The sequence below is a fragment of the Anopheles merus genome, chromosome 2R (genome assembly GCF_017562075.2).
Source record: "Anopheles merus strain MAF chromosome 2R, AmerM5.1, whole genome shotgun sequence".
Classification (NCBI taxonomy): Eukaryota; Metazoa; Arthropoda; class Insecta; order Diptera; family Culicidae; genus Anopheles; species Anopheles merus.
This window is the reverse complement of record NC_054082.1, coordinates 8,893,405-8,910,540: the sequence shown is the minus strand read 5'-3', so window position 1 is coordinate 8,910,540 and position 17,136 is coordinate 8,893,405. Positions and strand designations below refer to the sequence as shown.

Below are 17,136 nucleotides of genomic sequence, written 5' to 3'. Positions count from 1 at the left end.
AAAAGTGGAATCGTTGCCAGCGTGATACACAATATGATGTAAGCTTGTTTGGGATAGCTTTTTTAGGATCTGCTTTTTCCGAATGACCTTTACTTGTTTTTTGAAGAGTTGTTCACTAAACGATCATGTATAGTACGATCTTACTTAATATACATTGGCAAAACAGGCAATAAATTGTAATACTTACTTCTCTTTTCGTTTTAGTCCCGCCGTTAGATTCCTTAACGCGTGTCGTCACTCCGCTTCCAAGGGGGACATGCTGCCCTTGACAGAGAAAGTCGTTCCCTTAGATCAAATATTTAAACGAAGGATTGAGAAATTTCTCATCCGTCTCGTCGCGACTGGACCCCCCCATCACCCTCCCACCTCCCCGACAGAAAGATCCAAAATATCTCAAAAACAATTTAACCAACGCTGAGCGCTGAGCACTGAGCGGACCGTGGGTAGAGCAGGAGCGGGCGAGCCTGGCGCTTTTGTAAATTACCCTAGCTTTGACCTTTATCGCCTGTAGGTCACACGCATGGTCGTTTCGATTCCCCAAAGCCATTGACCGACCGGCATGTATGGCTGGGCGGGCGTAACTATCCTTCTCAGCTACACCATGCCACGGCAGCTACACCGGGATGACACGAGCGGGGCTGGGGAAAACTTTATTTTCACACACAGTCACCTTCACTCTTGCCTTCAGGTACAGGGTAGGCACGCAGACAGGTGTGGGAGAAATATTTCTCTTGTTTATACCTCAATTAACCGACTAATGAAGGTTCCGCTTCCGGTTCGCCGGTCCTTGTCCCCGGCGTCCCACTCCGCCACCAGTAAGCTTTTCCAATGAACCACAATTTAGTGTAAGCACGCATAGCAGGAGGAAGCGATGACAGTTGGGTTGATAGGGAACAGGGAATTAAGATAGCTCAACCAACCAAACGGACCTGACCGCCCACGGATAAACCGCCCTGGAACCTATGCACACAAAAACTCGTATAGTGGGCACCATTACCTGAGGTGTGTGCTGACGAGAGAGTGTGTGTGTGTTTGCAGGATAAGCCGGGAAGGATGATAGTAAAGTCAGCTCATGGAGCAGAAAGGGACGAGTTATTTGAAGCTTGCCGAGATGGAGATGGAGGGTTCCTGGAAATATACGAACGATACGAATACATCTAACGCACGGTACCACACGGTGGGACGTACTGTTGGGCGTGTTTGGTGCAAATTTGCATTCCACTACACGGATCACAAACAGATTTACAGGCTTCCTAGAAATGGGTAAAATATGGAGAAGGTGAAGCGAAAGCACAAGTGCTGAATTATCTCTGGGTCATTTATTCCCTTCAGTTGGAAATTCGCGGAAAATTTCGTCGGAATCATTGAAACTAAAGCTGGATCGAATATCGGATTTTTTTTTCTCTTTTTTTGGGAATTTCCAAACATCCCAAAGCATAAATCGACACATCACAAAGCGTGAACAGGAGGATTATGTCATGTGGATTGCATACTTTTGGGCGTGCCTACCTTTAAGATGACAGCTTAAAGCGTTGATTTACGTGTGTGCTACTTCAATACGGTTCCAATCACTTGTCGATGCTCGTAATTGAATTCGGTTTCGGTAGCAGGAATTCTCCCCCAAAAAGGGAACTTCAATCAAAACGGTAAACCTTAAGTGGGGAGGGTAGAAATCGAAATAATCCAAATAGGTTCCTCGGTGAACCGAACGGGGCCGGGCACACACGCTGTCCGATTTCCATCATTTTCCAGGATGTCGCGTCGAAAATGGTGCATAGGTGCGTGACCAATTCTGGGTTCAATGGTCGGGAAAATCTATTTATCGTCCATCATCATCATCAACAACATCATCCCCCCTCGCACTATCAGTGACGAGGATAATGATTATTATGATGTTACTGTAAACTGGATATTGTTTTGGCGGAGTTTTCTTGTTTGGCGTGCCACCACACGTACAGCACCTTTGAAAAGCGCTACTAGAAGAAGTTAACATGAAAAAAAAACATCGCCCAACACGCCATGTTCGCGCCATGCTGTTGAGGGTTTGTTTCGGCGGCGCTCCAACCACCCGCTACGGTGGGCCCCTTCCTTCGAGTGTGGAGTAGGAAGTTGTAATCGATAAAGTTTCAATTTATCGCTCGTGGTCTCTAATCTGTAACGATTAATTGGCTCATGTTTCGTTGCCAGTGCTCCAGTGGATGCCATCGAGCCTGCGGCCCCAAAAACGGGGTGGGCCGATGCGGTCGACTACACGCCGACTAGTGGTCTTAGACGGCGGCAGTTTGCTGGATGAAATTAATTAGCACTTTAGCTAATCACTGACAGAAGCTGTGCCGGCAGGGGGAGATTGCTCCAGCTTGTGCTAGGACCGTACCGAGTAGTAGTGTGTGAGGTTTGCCGCTGAAGTTATGGCTAATTGGAGGCTAAAACAATGATCCGTGTCGGGCATACGCTTGCAGCTTATGGTGCGATGCCCCGCCCGAACATAAGGAGAGCTGGACGATGGATGGCAGAATGATGATGTTGAAGGTGCCGGGCATTGGACATGCCCGCACTGGTCACGATTTGTACGCTGGACAGGCCGCTGTCACCGCAAGGCAATGCAGTCCCTGACATGTACGTGATCGATAATTAAAGCTTGCTTTGATGTGCTCGTAAAAGAGCGAAAGCCTAGCAACGGAAGGATTGGCAACGTTTGTGTCCGGTTGTTGGGCAATGCTACTATGGCTGCTTCGATTAATGGAGAGCGTTAAAGTTAATAGCGATAATTAATATAGACCATTAGGTCTAGTTGTATATCTCGCTTAAAGCATCCCAAACACACACCTATACAAGCATGTCATCGTGTGCATCGTAAGAACCAACTAACTAGTTCCTGTCACCCAACTTCACTTGCAGGACCCTTCAAAATGTCGGTGAACCCCTCGGAGGAGCACGTCCTATTTCCGGCGGTCGGACGGCCGAAAAGAAGGCGCGGCTATCCCGTTCACTCACCTTACCCCTGTTCAACTTCCCCGGTGCAGGTGCATTCAGCAAGGTGCAGCCACCGGACAACCCAATCTGCTTCAAGGCATCGTCCAGTAAGTACATCCCGGGTGCTCCTGGGTCGGAACACTAACAATCTTGCCCATCGGGACAGTGCTTGATAGTTTGTTTGTTTTTCGCTTTTTTCTTCTCCCCTTTCTAGACAATTTCCTGTACGAGTCGAAGCTTGCGACCAGCACAACCCCGATAAGCAGTAGCCCGAAGATCCTGTTGACGGCCGACGACAATACGTTCGACTATCGGCGCAAGTCGTCCGGCGGTAGCAGTATCTTCGCGGCCGGAAGCTCCGTAGTCGGACCGGCCGAACCGCACATCTACGAGTTCGACGAGAAGCGCTCGAGCGGAGATGGTTCGGTTGTTATCAGGTACGCCTTCCCCGATGTTGCCGATAAAGGTGACCCCCGTCAAAAGCAGGACAACCGAAGACAGCCGGAAATGAGCTACAAAATAGAAGTAGATACAATCACCCAAACTCTAGCGCTGCTAATAAGATGTGTTCATAATGCACATATGTTTCACCTGACCTGAGCTTTGCTGCTTATGTCGAGTGGATTGCATAGTGCCAGGCGTAATGAGTGGATAAGCAGTGTAGCGTTTTTTTGTTTGTGCTGCATTAATTATCTTCCCCTCGCTTATTGTTACCATTTAAATTCTTGTTCCGTTACAGTATCACCTCCCCCGGGATGTATCCGGCCATACCGACGTCAAAATCGTTCGGCATATCGTCGTTCAACTTTGTCAATTTTAACAATGCCGCCAACAGTGGCGGTAGCACCACGCCCCTGTTTGGCAACAGCCTGGCCAGTACGCTGGCCGCCGGTGGATGTGGCCCAGGTCAGGGCGGTAAGCGGGGCAGCGATGTTTCCGTTACCGGCAGCGGGGGCAGCGGAAGCGGTGGGTCGGCCCAGATGATTAGCAATAGCACGAACAGTGCCATCTATCGGCTCGCCCGGATCATCAACCAGACAACGAAAACCAGCACTAACTGCCTGCAGCACACGGTCAACGATGATAGCGCGCGTCGTCTGTCGTGGGAACGGTAAGCCAGCACAAGCGGGAAGAGTTCGGACAGCCTTAACGTCGTTTACTTGCCTTGCCTATTCTTGTTTTGCACAGGCGGGACAAAACCAACAAGCCAATACCGCGGTCGTCCAGTATCGATTCGATGGTGGACGCCGTCTGGAGCGAATTCCCACCGAGCGTACCGGGCAGTGCGCGGAACTCCGTCTCCACCCAGATACCCTCCAACCTGAACATCTTCCTCGGGTCGAACCGGCGGGAAAGCATGCTCAGCCCATCGTCCAACCGGCGGTCGAAGCAGCAGCGTGGCATTTCCGGTACGTACCCAGCGTTCCAGAGTCCAATGTGTATGGGGTGGGAATATATTCATTCAGCGGGCCGAAAGTCCGCTCGTTCCGAGGCCGAGGCTGCAATCGATCCAGTTGCTGAGCGGTTGACGGGAACGTACATAAAATCCCACAAAAACCGTGCCCGCTTCCCGGGTCCCGGCTCCTGGTCAGCTTGTTGAAACATCGAATTTCGCTTTGCGGCTGATGCGGGTGATGCCGCCCTGCCTGCACAGTTCCGTTCGTGACCAGGAAAGAAATATTTTAAACGTGCCGATTGAACGGCTCATCCGTTATTAGATTTTGTGTTTCTATGGGTGTTGCGTCCACAACAACACGCCCGCTAGGGTGACACGTTTTGTGTGGTCCGGCGATGCGGCTGTGCCCCGCCGTGAACGAAATGCAATCAATCGTAACCGAGGCTTAAATTCGACCACCCAACATTGATTGGCGGTTTGTACGTGACCGTGGGCGACAAATGGAACCCTATCGCCCTTTTTGGTGACCACCAGGTTGTATAGGTTTCCCTCTCCGCCGCCTGTTCCAATAAAGTGGTCGGTTTGCATCGTGCACACTTACCGCATGCACCCTCATGCAACCCGCCACTCATTAAGAGTGTTGTGTCTAATTTATCCGATGGATGTGTTTGCAAAGCGATTTTAATTGGTCATCACATGGCTAGGTACCATTTGCGATTAGCAGGAACACCATCAGCCCATGGTTCGGAAAGTACAAAGCGTTTTGCACTAACGATGGACACATTTTAACAGCAAATGAAATTGTACACTACTCCAGAAGAGCACTGCCGTCCTGCCCTGGATGACAGTGGGAGGATTGGATTTGCATATTGCACTATTGAGGAATGCTGAAGAAGCTATTCCCCCCAGTCGGGTACGTGCTTCATGGCTGAGTCCATGCTGAAAAGGTCGACCGAAGCCGAGGTAGCAGAAGCACTAGAGCGTCCAGGGATGTTCGTGATGGTTTAGAAACAGCACTCATTAATCGCATCATTACGCCCGGGTGCCGTGAGACACTCTCGTACTGTGAAATGGATTGTTTGGCTCGGTGGGAGTCCTGTTTGATCTAAACGAAAGTGCTGTAACAATCGAGGTGCTGCTACAGCAAGACAGGGATGAGGTTTAATTACTTTGATGGAACTATTAGCTAAGCCCGGGGGTGGGTTGGGCTGAAGCTGACGATGGTAAAATGGAATGGATAGGCTTCTTTAGAGTGTTACGGGGGAACCGGTGGTTGTTAGAATTTGTGTCAGTTTACTGTTGAAGATGTATAATCATTTGCTGTGGTCTGGAATTTGGTCTCAGTGCTAGAAAACTATTTTTTGCTATATTTTGATTCTCAAACATATAGAATGAATTATTTGATTGAAACAAAAAAATGTAGAGTTTGTTGAAACGTGAGTTTTCAATGTATTCTTAAATAATAGCAACCATAATTAATAAATAATTAATTGAATTTCAAATTCAAACATTTCAAACGGTCACCTGAACGATCGTAGTCCGTGAGTCACCCTGTACAAATTTGACAGTTCGTTCTTTGGTTTACATCGTTCGCTCGTACTTTAGCCGTAATTTGCTTGCGGTGCGTGTACAATTTTTCATAGATTTGACCGTTTACATTAACAGGTTGAGTATCGGGCAAGGCACGAAAGCGATTGTGCAGGTGTCTATACACGAGCATGGCTTAAATGAGTGCCTTAAAAACTAAGCAATTTATTATGAGTTGAGTATAGAAAAACACCCTCATCAGATTTATTTCATTGAGCCAAAAGACACTCAAACAATAATATGCTAAGCAAATATTGAAAAAGCACAATGGAAACGCATGCGCAGTCGTGTACACTCACCTTAAGCTCAACTGGTTTTTTTTGGCTTGGTGGGTGATCGTTTGTTTTCATGCCTGAAGAGGTAGCTGCAGACGCGCAATGCTCAAACCCGACCGTACCGCAGCGAGGTAAGCGCCAGTCGCCAGTCTCACCTCTTGTAACTTCTGTGTAATCACGACGGCGACGGTATTTGTGTGCTTCTCGCCAGCCAGTGTGATCGTGAACGTGTAATTGTGTGCTCTGGGCAACGTTTTGCGCGCGGATCGGTTACGATCAAAAGCTTCCAGCTTCTGCAAAGCTCTGCTAACCATCCCCCAGAGGAAAAGGGCAAAACAACTCAGCAACTCCGATGCTGCCCCTGGCAACCACAGAGGTAGCAACGAAATCATGCAACCTGTGCGAGGGGACAACCTGTGAAACCATTCTTTCGGGGGTTTTTTTGGCGATCGAGAACAGCTTTAGCCAGTGTGTGCGTGTGTGTCCGTGTGTTTCTCCTTTTTCGTGTTCAGCGCCGTATAAATCTTCAAAGTGAAAGTTGCCCGTGAATCCAGCGTCCCCGTGTGTGGTGGGGTTTCTCGCTTGTGTGGGCTCTTTGTGTGTGCTTGGGGCGCCTCCGTACGCGTGTTGCTTGCACGTGAGTGTGTGTGTGTGTGTGTGTGTGTTTGTGTGTACCGAAAGGGTGATCTTGCTCCCCTCCAAATGCCCTTTCGGTCGGATCTTCTCGCAAGGATCGATCGGGCAAGAGCGTGTGTGTTCGCATGTGTCTTTGAGGATCGCAAAAGTGGGCCAAATCTCGACCGAGCTCCATCTTTCTGCAACCACAATGCGCTTTTTAAATGCCTGTGAAGAAAACACCAACTGTGCAAATTAGTACAAATTGCGCTGAAAGCGAGCCCCCCTCGCGGCCTGCAAGTGTAGAGGAAAAGGTGCAGCGATTTAGCTGCAAGTGTCGTCACGTTTGGCTGGCTTTTGGGCCCTGGTGCATCGCTGCAAGGTGTTTCGCACATTCATCGTGCTTCCCCGTGCATAACTAACCTGCAAACCCGCGAGGGGCAATATTGCACGGGTTTGTGCACACGAAAATCTTGCGGTTTTTCGTGCCTAGGTGAATGCAAATCTTTCCCGTTTTCGTTCCAACGGAACAGGTGGGGCAACAGAGGTGTTTGACGTGCAAGGTGTCGTGATCAAATTAAGAGAACCGTTGGAATTGGGGCGGGATCGATTTTTGCGTGCGTCGTGAAATATGGTTCAATGAACGGCGCCGGATCCGCCGCCAAAGCAAAGTGTGTGCGTGAAAATAAAGGCGAATAACCGCACCGGAACCTGGTCGAACAAGCCACACACCGAGTGCCGAGCTGTATGGAAGCTGACTGAAGCGGATTTTTTTTAAAAGAAACTGGCAAAACATATTTAAAACCAGCTGCCGGTTCGAACAAAAAACACGCTGAAACTGCAATAAACTGCTTTTGCTCTGGAAGGTAATTATTATTTTATTTTCTGTTTTATTATTTTCACTCCAATAGCCTTTCCCGTTATGGATGTACAGAAACTCATTTGGTTGTACAATGTATGCTAATTATTGCTGGCTAAGTTAGGTTCATTCTGCTGCTGTTGTAGAATTTTATTTATATTTTTTCGTCCTTTGTTTGTCAGACTTTTAAAAAAATGTGTCGTAGGGTAAATTTAGCATACCACTATTACCTATGCAACTGTTCCCACTCTGCTCACTGCTTTCCAAATTAGCATTACTAAGCCCAATTCGATTGATTACCCGAATTAGTCTAGTCACTTGCAAATAGGATAATCATTCACCGTTGAGTGACTCTCTCACGGCCATTGCACGACCGATCGGGCCGATAATAATCCAGGCACACAATGACAATCATAACAAATGTCCGCGTCCAGCCTGTCAGTCAACGCGCTGCACGCAGCAACATCACATTGGCAACAAAAGCCAGAGGAGCCATCGCGAGAGGAGCCTGGTCGGACAGGAAGTGTGTGTGTGTGTGTGTGTGTGTGTGGTGTATTGGCAGAGCGTATTGAACAAACACAATATGCGAGCTAATGCAGAGGCAGAGGGTTGCAACCGATAATAACTATTATCACCAGCTTTTGCCCCGCTCCAATAACATTGGATTTGATGTCCCTTTGGTAGCGTAGTGGACGATGCGGAACAGGCTTTGTTATCGGTTTCATTCTTGGATGAAAATTAATCGTTTAATTGAAGGACTTTGCGCGCGAAAGCAGAGATGGTTGACAGTTTTCCACGAATGCATTAACAAACCATTCGGCCGGGGTGCAGGATAGAGTGGAGCTATATCTAGCCCAAGGTCCCGGACGGGTACATCTTCCGTTCAAATCACCCCGTAAAACCGCGCGTCCCGTCAGAATGGACAGGAAGGTGGCGAGAAAATTGTGCTAATCATTTCCTCCCTTTCGCGTCTAGAATGGGTGAGCAACGACGACACCCGGGCGGGGTGCAAGGCGCACATCCCCCTTCCGGTTGCTCAGTTCGAGCTTCGAGCCTTATATTCGCAAAAGGTTTCCTTTTTTTCAACTTGGCCTTCAGCTTTCGGTATCCCGAGTTGCCGTACGTACCACTTTTGATCACTTTGTGCTGTGACCTTTTTATGCCCGTCTGTGCAACCCTTTTTAAGGTGTGTGTGTGAGTGTTTTTTCTCTCTCTATTTTATTTTGGGGGTTTGTTCTCAACTTCCGGTGTTCTCAACGCACACACGGATCGTAAAACCTTTCCCGCAACACCTTCCGAATCACGGCCAGAGCGGAAGAGCGCAAGAAACGGTGTATTCTTTTTTGTTACGCAAATTGTCACTTCCTTCTTGTTACTACCATCAAAGGGAAAAAAGGGAAACGGGAGAGAGAAAAAAGGGAAAGAAAAGGAAGTGTGTGTAATACCGCACGGAGATGGTCCGACGCTACTGCTGCTGCTGCGTATTGTGACAGCAGCCCTCACGCGATCGGACGCTGCCGTAGCGCCAGCGCGTACACGTGGAGTACGCATTTATCGGCGAACGTTCGCAAGAAGAACCATCATCAACACAACGCGCACTGGTTGTTTCGTCATGATTTTCACCGAACCCGGGACCGGGTTAAGGTAGAAGGGAAAACGGGCAGAAAAGGGTTGTGAATAATCAACGGTAAGGTAATTCGCATTTGAATAAGCGCACCAATGGTTGCGCAGTACAGGGAGTGCGTTGGAACACTTCAAAAGCAATGGTTTGCGCGTGGTATTGCAATTAACTGTCGGCCTTGCGTACATTGGCTGGTTGAAGTAAGATACTGCAAAGCACACTGACGAAAATAGTGAGATAATTGAATAAATATAATTTCATTTTACACTAAAAAGGCTCATTGTTTTGTGTTACATAAATAATTTTTCCATCAATTGCCGCTTTTTTTACCACCTCCCACCGGTTTCCACTGTGTCCGGTCGTTTGCCTCTCTATCCACCATTATCATGATTAGATGGTCAGTTTCGCCAGCTGCTGGCATTGTGTTTGAGCCTGTGAAGCACTGCGGCGAGCATATTAGCGTCGACGAATGGTCGCAAGGCGCATGCAAACGCACAGCACGTGCTGTACGCCTCGCCCCCGCTTAGCAAAAGCCCTCACAACGCTCACACGAGCGTCGGTATCGATATCGGACTCAGTTTCCGTCTCTCCATCATGCGGAAGTCGATGCTTTGGCCAACGTGTAGTCGCAGACGTGCGATAAGCGCATGAAATTACCTACAGCTTCCGCCCCCTTTTGCGCCAACACAGGCCCATGGTCTGGCGCGGTCTGGCCTGGCCGGTGGTGACGCGACGCGCAAGTCGCAAGCGTCGAGCATTATGGGATTTGATCTGCTGTTCCCTTTTGGCTCACACCTCCGTCCCAGTGATGGTGTCATATTTCGTGATAGAGGAAGGAGGTTCCCCTTTCCTTTCGGTGTGGCTCAATCTCTACCCCAATACTCATAACACTTCGCCGCGTAAGCTAATGGAAACGCTAATGTTGGTTTGGTGGGGAAGGCAAAATGTACGAATTATCCAGATATGCTGGTGCTGCTGCCGTATGATGAAACCTACAGAGAGCATATGTACGTGGAATAGAATAACACTATAGGAAAATAGCTCCAGGTAATGAAGCCACTCATTGACTTCACATTAGAGTGGGTTGAATTTAAATGGTTTTTATCCGAAATGCATGAGAAAACATATCCTCGGGTGTTGATTTAAAGCTCACTGATACGATTTGCCGGAGGAACGTGCGTGGTTGTGTTGGTTTATTGTCGTTCTTTTTATTTGAGTTTTACCCTGTCCAAAGAGAACTATGAAATAGAGCCTGTGGCTAAGAGGCCCGATACGTGGCGATACGACAGTTAATGATAGGTTCAAATCTCGTCTGGACCGATGCCCCTTCGTAATCATAATGCGGGGGGGTACATGAGCAGGTATTACGAGAAGAAACTGATATTATGTGATTGGATTAGGCGCTCCATTAGCTTATCCATAACCTCTCAACAACAATGTTATCCTCTTTTGTAACAACGTCATTGCAAGCTTTCCGTAAATATCCACTCTGTGTAATAATAATAATGGTGCTGAACATTATTTCATGCTAATTATTGTTGTTATCTAAGCTGGAGCGAAAATAATGCCCACCCACAGCCATCCATCCATCTAACTCTGACGTTTTTGTATTGCGTTGCTGTAACGACACATTGAAAAAGGCAAAAAGGCTACCATCAAACACCGCACGCCAACATGCAAAATACACGCACACAAGCACAAGCAACGCAATACCATAACTTGCGATCATAATTAACATCGTGTTTCTTCCTACCATTTCGGACGGTTACGGATACAGGCAAACGGCTCTCCCCGTGGCCGGCCGTGCCAAGATGCTGCGAAGAATAATTGGATTCAAGTGTTGTGCAGGAGCAGCTCGTCCCACTCACGCGCAACACACGCCGGTCGAGGTTCTTACTCGCGCGACTGCTTGCTGGCCAATTGCCAATTGAAACAATTTAGCTACACTCCAGCCCGCTCTCTTCTCTTTTAATGGCACGCGAAAGGTGGAAGAAGATGGTGGCGGTGGTGGTGGTGGTGGTGGTGGTAGCCGTCCTTTGGTACCAGCCACCAGCGTGTTGCTGAAGATCATCGGGTTCACGCTGTGGATTCCATAACGCAATTATAAAATTTACTGCTTCCGGCACTGGTTCCGGCAAAACTCTGGTCCCCGGTCGTCGCTTCCAGTGCGAGCGAAGGATCTAGTAGCCGGAGATGTGGGCCCCTGGGTGAGAGAGGAGTTGCTGCCATGCCCGCTTTCCTTTTCTTTGGTTTCTAAATTAGATTGAATTAAGAATGATGAGCGAGGACGCCTGGACCGGACACACGACGGGCGAGAACCACCATACAGACAATAAACGAGTGTGTGTATGTGTGTGTGCGATTGTGCTCGCGCGCCCGTTCGGAGACGTTAGCGAGACCTTCGGCCTGCACTTTCGAGACCAGTTCCACTTGCCGGAGGTATCCTTTTGTTTGCCTCCGAGGATGAGACGCTTCAATAAAAGGGAGTTGAAGGGAAGGTTTTCTATTTGCTTTGCTACGTTGTCTGCGTTTGGTCCTCCAGTGCGTCATCAGTACAGAGATCGATTGTAATCAGAGTTTGTGGCGGGGTAGTGAGAGTAAAAAGAAATTACTAGAGACAGAAAAAATGGAAAAATTGATGGAACCGGATAACGAGAATATTTGTTACTTTTCACAGAAATTCACAGACTATGGGAAGTCTGGTCCTTGAGAGGTCAACTGCCAGATACGATGGGAAGGGGAAGGAAGAACCCGTGAGGCTATTTAGCAAGGTTGATTTTCCATTACACTTTTTTACAGCCTCGGCTAGGTTTCCAGCCCTGGAAGATGGGAAGGAATCCTTTTGGGAGAAACTAATAAGCGCAGGAGAGAGTGGGAGCGGCGTTGTGGAAGGTTTGGATTGGCCGAAAGTTGATTACGTACCGAAAACAAAACCTTGGACAGAGGCGAGGTTTTGGATCGTATCATCTCCGTGATTGATACAGTTTCATGTTTCGATTTCGATTATTTTGTTGGACCCCGAGCCCTGAGCAGTCCTAGGCAAGAAAAGTCGCACCAAGCGCGCCCGCGCTCGGTCGGTCTCTGGGCACGAGATTGCACAAAGACCGGTAAATGTTGATTTATGACCCCGGGGAGTATGCATAGCTTTGCTATTGCTACTGGTAGAGAGCGGTGGTCTTGCGTTTCAGCCGTCTGAAGCGCCTGGAAGCTGCAGACGACGACGACCAACACCACGGACCATCATAGAGTACGGGGCATGTTGGTGAAAAAACGATGAAAATTCTCCTGCCCAGTGATTGATGGGGATTTTATGAATCTGGACTTTTATTGGACTCAATTGAACGAATCTGGCTGTGCGCGCTAGTATGGTTTTGGTCTTTGGTTTGACTTTGAAAACCGTTTGCACGGTGGGTGGCGGTGTTGCACGAACGTCCGGAAAGCCCTGTTGCTTCCGTGCAGCAGCAGCGTTAGTACGATGCAATGCGCCTTCTCACTAGCGGTGGCCAGTGGAGTCTGGTGCATTGCTTAACAGATCATTAGGTAGCCCCGTTTTACCCTCTCCTTCAGTGCGTTATGGTTCTCTTAATTAATGGTGCAACGATTGTGTGCTCTAGTCTAGCCTGGCGTTCTCGGTGAATGATGGCATTTTAATGAAATGATTGATCTGAATTTTGTTTTGAATGCTGTGTGAACTACTGAGCGAGATGTGCATCAGGTTATTAGCATTCATCATCATCGTATTTAAATTAATCGATGTGATTTGTGTCCGCATTTCGATCAATCATTTGGTCCATTGTAGCATGGCGTGAAGCATGGCAATTATCTGCTGCAGCTCCAATAAACATGCCTTCAACGGCGAAACCTTCATAAATTCAGCTTGTTAAAATCGGTTTGTCACGAGCCGATAAGTTGCCGACTTTACTGCACGCTATCATCAGTGCCAATTTATGCCATAGCCATTGGGACGACGACGGTCAGCAGTGGCGACATCGGAATACCGAACTCACCAACAGAGCACGCGCGCATATCCTTTTTCGCTTGACGCAAACACGCAGCGCCACGTTCCGCTATCCTTTGCCGCAGCATTAGTGGTCAATAAAGTGCGCTTCTTAACGATAAACACTTGGCCTCAGTTGCCGCGCGGCATCCATTGGCTATCGCTATCCTAACTCTCAATTCCCAATCTGCTGCTGTGTGATCTGTGTGGGTGTAACTTTCGTCATGCGAGGGAATTTCCCCGTACAAAACCAGTCAAAAACTCCTTCCGCAGGCTTGCGGTTTGGCTCTGTGTTGGCTTGACATAAACAATCGAACATGGCAAAGTTTGACTTGAGCCCACACACACAGAGCACTGGCAAACTCCAAGCACAAACTGTGTGTGTGTGTCCCTCGTTGGTCGGAAGGAACGGATCGATTGTGCCTTAATTAGAGAGCAAAGTTTATTTCCGACCATTCCGGGGGTCTGGGTCTGGGTCCGGGTCTGGAGAACGCCAACGCCAGATGCAACTTTTGAGATGCGCTCGTGCTGCATGAACAATCACTCGAGTTCCCTTGTGGTGGTGCAGCTCTCTCGGTACGAGGTGCACGATTGGGAGGGGAAGAGCAGGGAGAAACGAGAAAAGCGTGAAACAAATAATTAGACTCGAAAGCTCATGCTCATGAAAAGTGGGTACACAATTAGTGTGATTAAATTAGTTGGACGGAAAAGGGAAGAAACACAGGGCAAAATATTGAATAATTGCAGAAGGATTTTACTTGCACAACATAAAAATAAGTAATACCGACCAGGTCATAATAAAAGTAATTGGATTTTAGAGACAAAAAAAGAATTTCGCTCTTAAAAGCGAATACAAAATGCCATTGCTTGATTTGCATACTTTCAGGAGTAATGGTACCCCGTAAAGTATGCAATGCGCAGAGCAATTGTGGGTAACGAAGCCGTTTTGAACGCTTCGTGATGCTTCTTTCGCGAATTACGAGCGAAATAAATACGCCCGATGATCTCTACTTAACAAAATCTGTGCTACAATAATCGTAATGTTATGAAAAAATCCAGAATCTTGCACGTATCAATTTAGTGTTAACACATTACAACCCCAAAAACGCATTAACCCAACTTATTGGCGAAAGTCGATGAAAAAATAAAACGAATTACGCTGGAAAGCTGTCCGGTTTCCTCGTGCTTCAGTGAAATCGCGATATTTCGCTTTCGATGCCATCGATCTCTTGCCCGTGCTTACCTTAAGGTTTCGCAATAGAAATGTGCTATCGTTGCGACTTTCCATTTTTCACGCCGATCACATCCCGCGTAACAAAGTCAATATGGTATGGTGGCCGTCTGTGCGGCGGGTATTGGCGGCTGTAAATTTTCCCCCAAAAGGCTAGAGAAAGGCCGATAAATTTTCCCAAATAATACTCCCCGCACCGCGTGTGGTACAAATGTCGTAAACCGATAACGCACATCCTAGCTCTCTATCTCTCTCTCTCTCTCCCCCCCGGTAGTCCGTTGGACGTGCCTCACAATTCGCAAATCGACACTCCTATTTACTGTTTGTGTCTTTCTGTTCGAGGTTCTTTTTTATTTAGCTCTCCATCAGTTTGCATTGAGCTGTCGATAATTTTAATGCCGCCCAGTGGTAACGAAAGCAAAACTGAACGCGTTTCCCCCGCGGCGCAGGATTGGTGGTAGATGGCGCACCGAAAAATGGTGTGTGTGATGAAAATGAATCAACAATTTTCACGAGGCCGCAAATTGCTCGTCGTGGTGCAATTTTCAAGCAACCTGCACCACGTGCTCTGACGCGCTACAGCGCAACAGCACTGCCTCGGGGTGCGCGCGCGATAGAGTGTGTTTGGCCACCCAGTTCTAATGGGTTGCATGACCGACCCCCCCCCCCCCCCCCCACCCTCCATCCCATCGTACCTGGCGGCTATCACGAAAAGTTGGGCAGTTTTGTGGGCAGAAATTGTATGCACATTCCCACTTCCAGCCCACATCCAGTCCAGCTCTCTCTCTCTCCGTGGTGCACCACGTGTATACAATGCAATCAATCAAAGTGTGTGTCTATTGGGGGTTGCGATGGTTGGTGGGAAAGAAGCCCCCTCAGAACGAAGCGGAGGAACGCGAGCGTGCGTCTAATGAAGCGAACCGCACTAATCGGTCCCCTCCTCCAGCACTCCAGATAGTTGGCAGTGGTTGGACCTCTCGAAACGTCCTCACTAGTGATGCTCCCACGTTGATTAGATGGAGGCAAATAAGGGAGGTGTTGAGGGTGTGCGTCATTATCGGAAGTAAGAAGGCACGGTGGGGCACTAGAACATCTCTCCCCCGCCAAACAATGGCGGTAAGTTGCTCTGGCGGGTTGTAAAGTTATGCCGATCGCACAGTTATCGTTCGCGGCTCATTCTCGACTGCAACACAGCGCGGGTTCGCCATCCCTAAACCGATCCGAAATGGGAACAGGGAACCACCAGCACACATCCAAGTTCACATCGCCGCAAGGCTACTACAGCAGAGTATGACAGCCCTCTCCACAATGTTGGCACAACAGTGACGTGGCCTGTGCTGTGCTGAGGGCATCCTTCAGCAAAGTAGTTTCCGCATTACACCGTTCAAGTGTGTTCCTGGCCTGCCTGCAAAGTGCCTATTATAATAATATTGCGAATCGATTGCTCTTTGTGGTGTGTGTGTGTGTGTGTTTAAACCCTTTGCGTTAATTAGTTAATTAGGAGTTTTTTTTTGCACTCTTCCCCGCTACGAGTGGAGAATGGCCAGCGTCACGATGTAATGGTGTTATGTGTTGAAAGCGTTCCCTTCCCCGTTTCCTTCCGTGTTTGGGCGTGGGTGATGAAATGTGTATTTCCGGTGAAGCTCTGAAATGGCGCTACTTAGACGCGCGTGACCCTTAACACACTTTCCAGCTCAAAATGGAGGAAAGCAATACGACACCACCACGAGCGGCCGGTGTGTAGTGCTTTTGGTGGCTGGTCCGTTTAACAATTTTTGCTAATTGCTGCATGCCTTTGCCTTCCGCCGCCTCCAGCCCAACATTTCATCCGGTGCTGTGCTGCTCGAACAGTGCAAAAATGAGCTTCCAATTTGATCGGGAGCTTCCGGCCTGGTGTGGTGTGGTGCCTGCCGGTGCAAAGTTGTAAGCGATACCAAACGAGCAAGTTTATTTTACATTTCCACACTGCGTGATAATGGTGAACTTTGTACGGTGGGGTGGGGTGAGAAGAAGAGTTATGATAAATGACCCTTACGTCTGGTAAGTTTTTAGCACACTGCTGCTCGGTTCTCTTGGTTTTGTTAGTGTGTGTATCTATATCGATCGATGATCGATGAACAGGCGGGAGCGGTGACACTATATTCATACCAACTTGTTGAGACGAAAGAGCAGGTTGCCCGTCTAAAATATCATATTTATGCAATCGTTCGTGTCTTGGGCGATGTTTGACGACATTATATGATTAAGTCGTACAACGAAAACATCGATCGAAGCGAGCAAGCATTTTTGTTTGGAGCTTTAAGTGTGCCCTTTGCAGGCTGCTGGCTGAAGATACACTTTTTCGCTCTTGAAGGTTATTTATCATCCTTAAATTGCATACAGCGGTGTCACACACACACACACACACACACACACACTCATGTCTGGGTGTATGCAAAAACGGGTAAAAGAGGTTCAATTTTCCTTTCCAATTTAAAACAATTTATGCTCCAAACTCTCTGCCCGTGCGCGAAATTATGTTCCGAACGTATTGCGTCTTGGAGTCAAAGTTTTGCATAAAATATGACCCAAAGTGGCCGCAA

The 17,136-nt window shown here is 48.1% G+C and overlaps 1 protein-coding gene across 7 annotated transcripts in view; it reads left to right on the top strand.

Moving 5' to 3' along the window:
- The window catches only part of LOC121588212, a 95,162-nt gene that overhangs the window by 34,036 nt on the left and 43,990 nt on the right, over window positions 1–17,136 (top strand). For all 7 annotated transcript variants that reach the window (XM_041905918.1, XM_041905915.1, XM_041905916.1 and 4 more), the window contains 4 exons: window positions 2,899–3,080; window positions 3,188–3,410; window positions 3,713–4,084; window positions 4,162–4,382. In XM_041905918.1, the coding sequence (XP_041761852.1) occupies window positions 2,899–3,080; window positions 3,188–3,410; window positions 3,713–4,084; window positions 4,162–4,382 (998 nt within the window). The remainder of the gene's footprint in view (window positions 1–2,898; window positions 3,081–3,187; window positions 3,411–3,712; window positions 4,085–4,161; window positions 4,383–17,136) is intronic.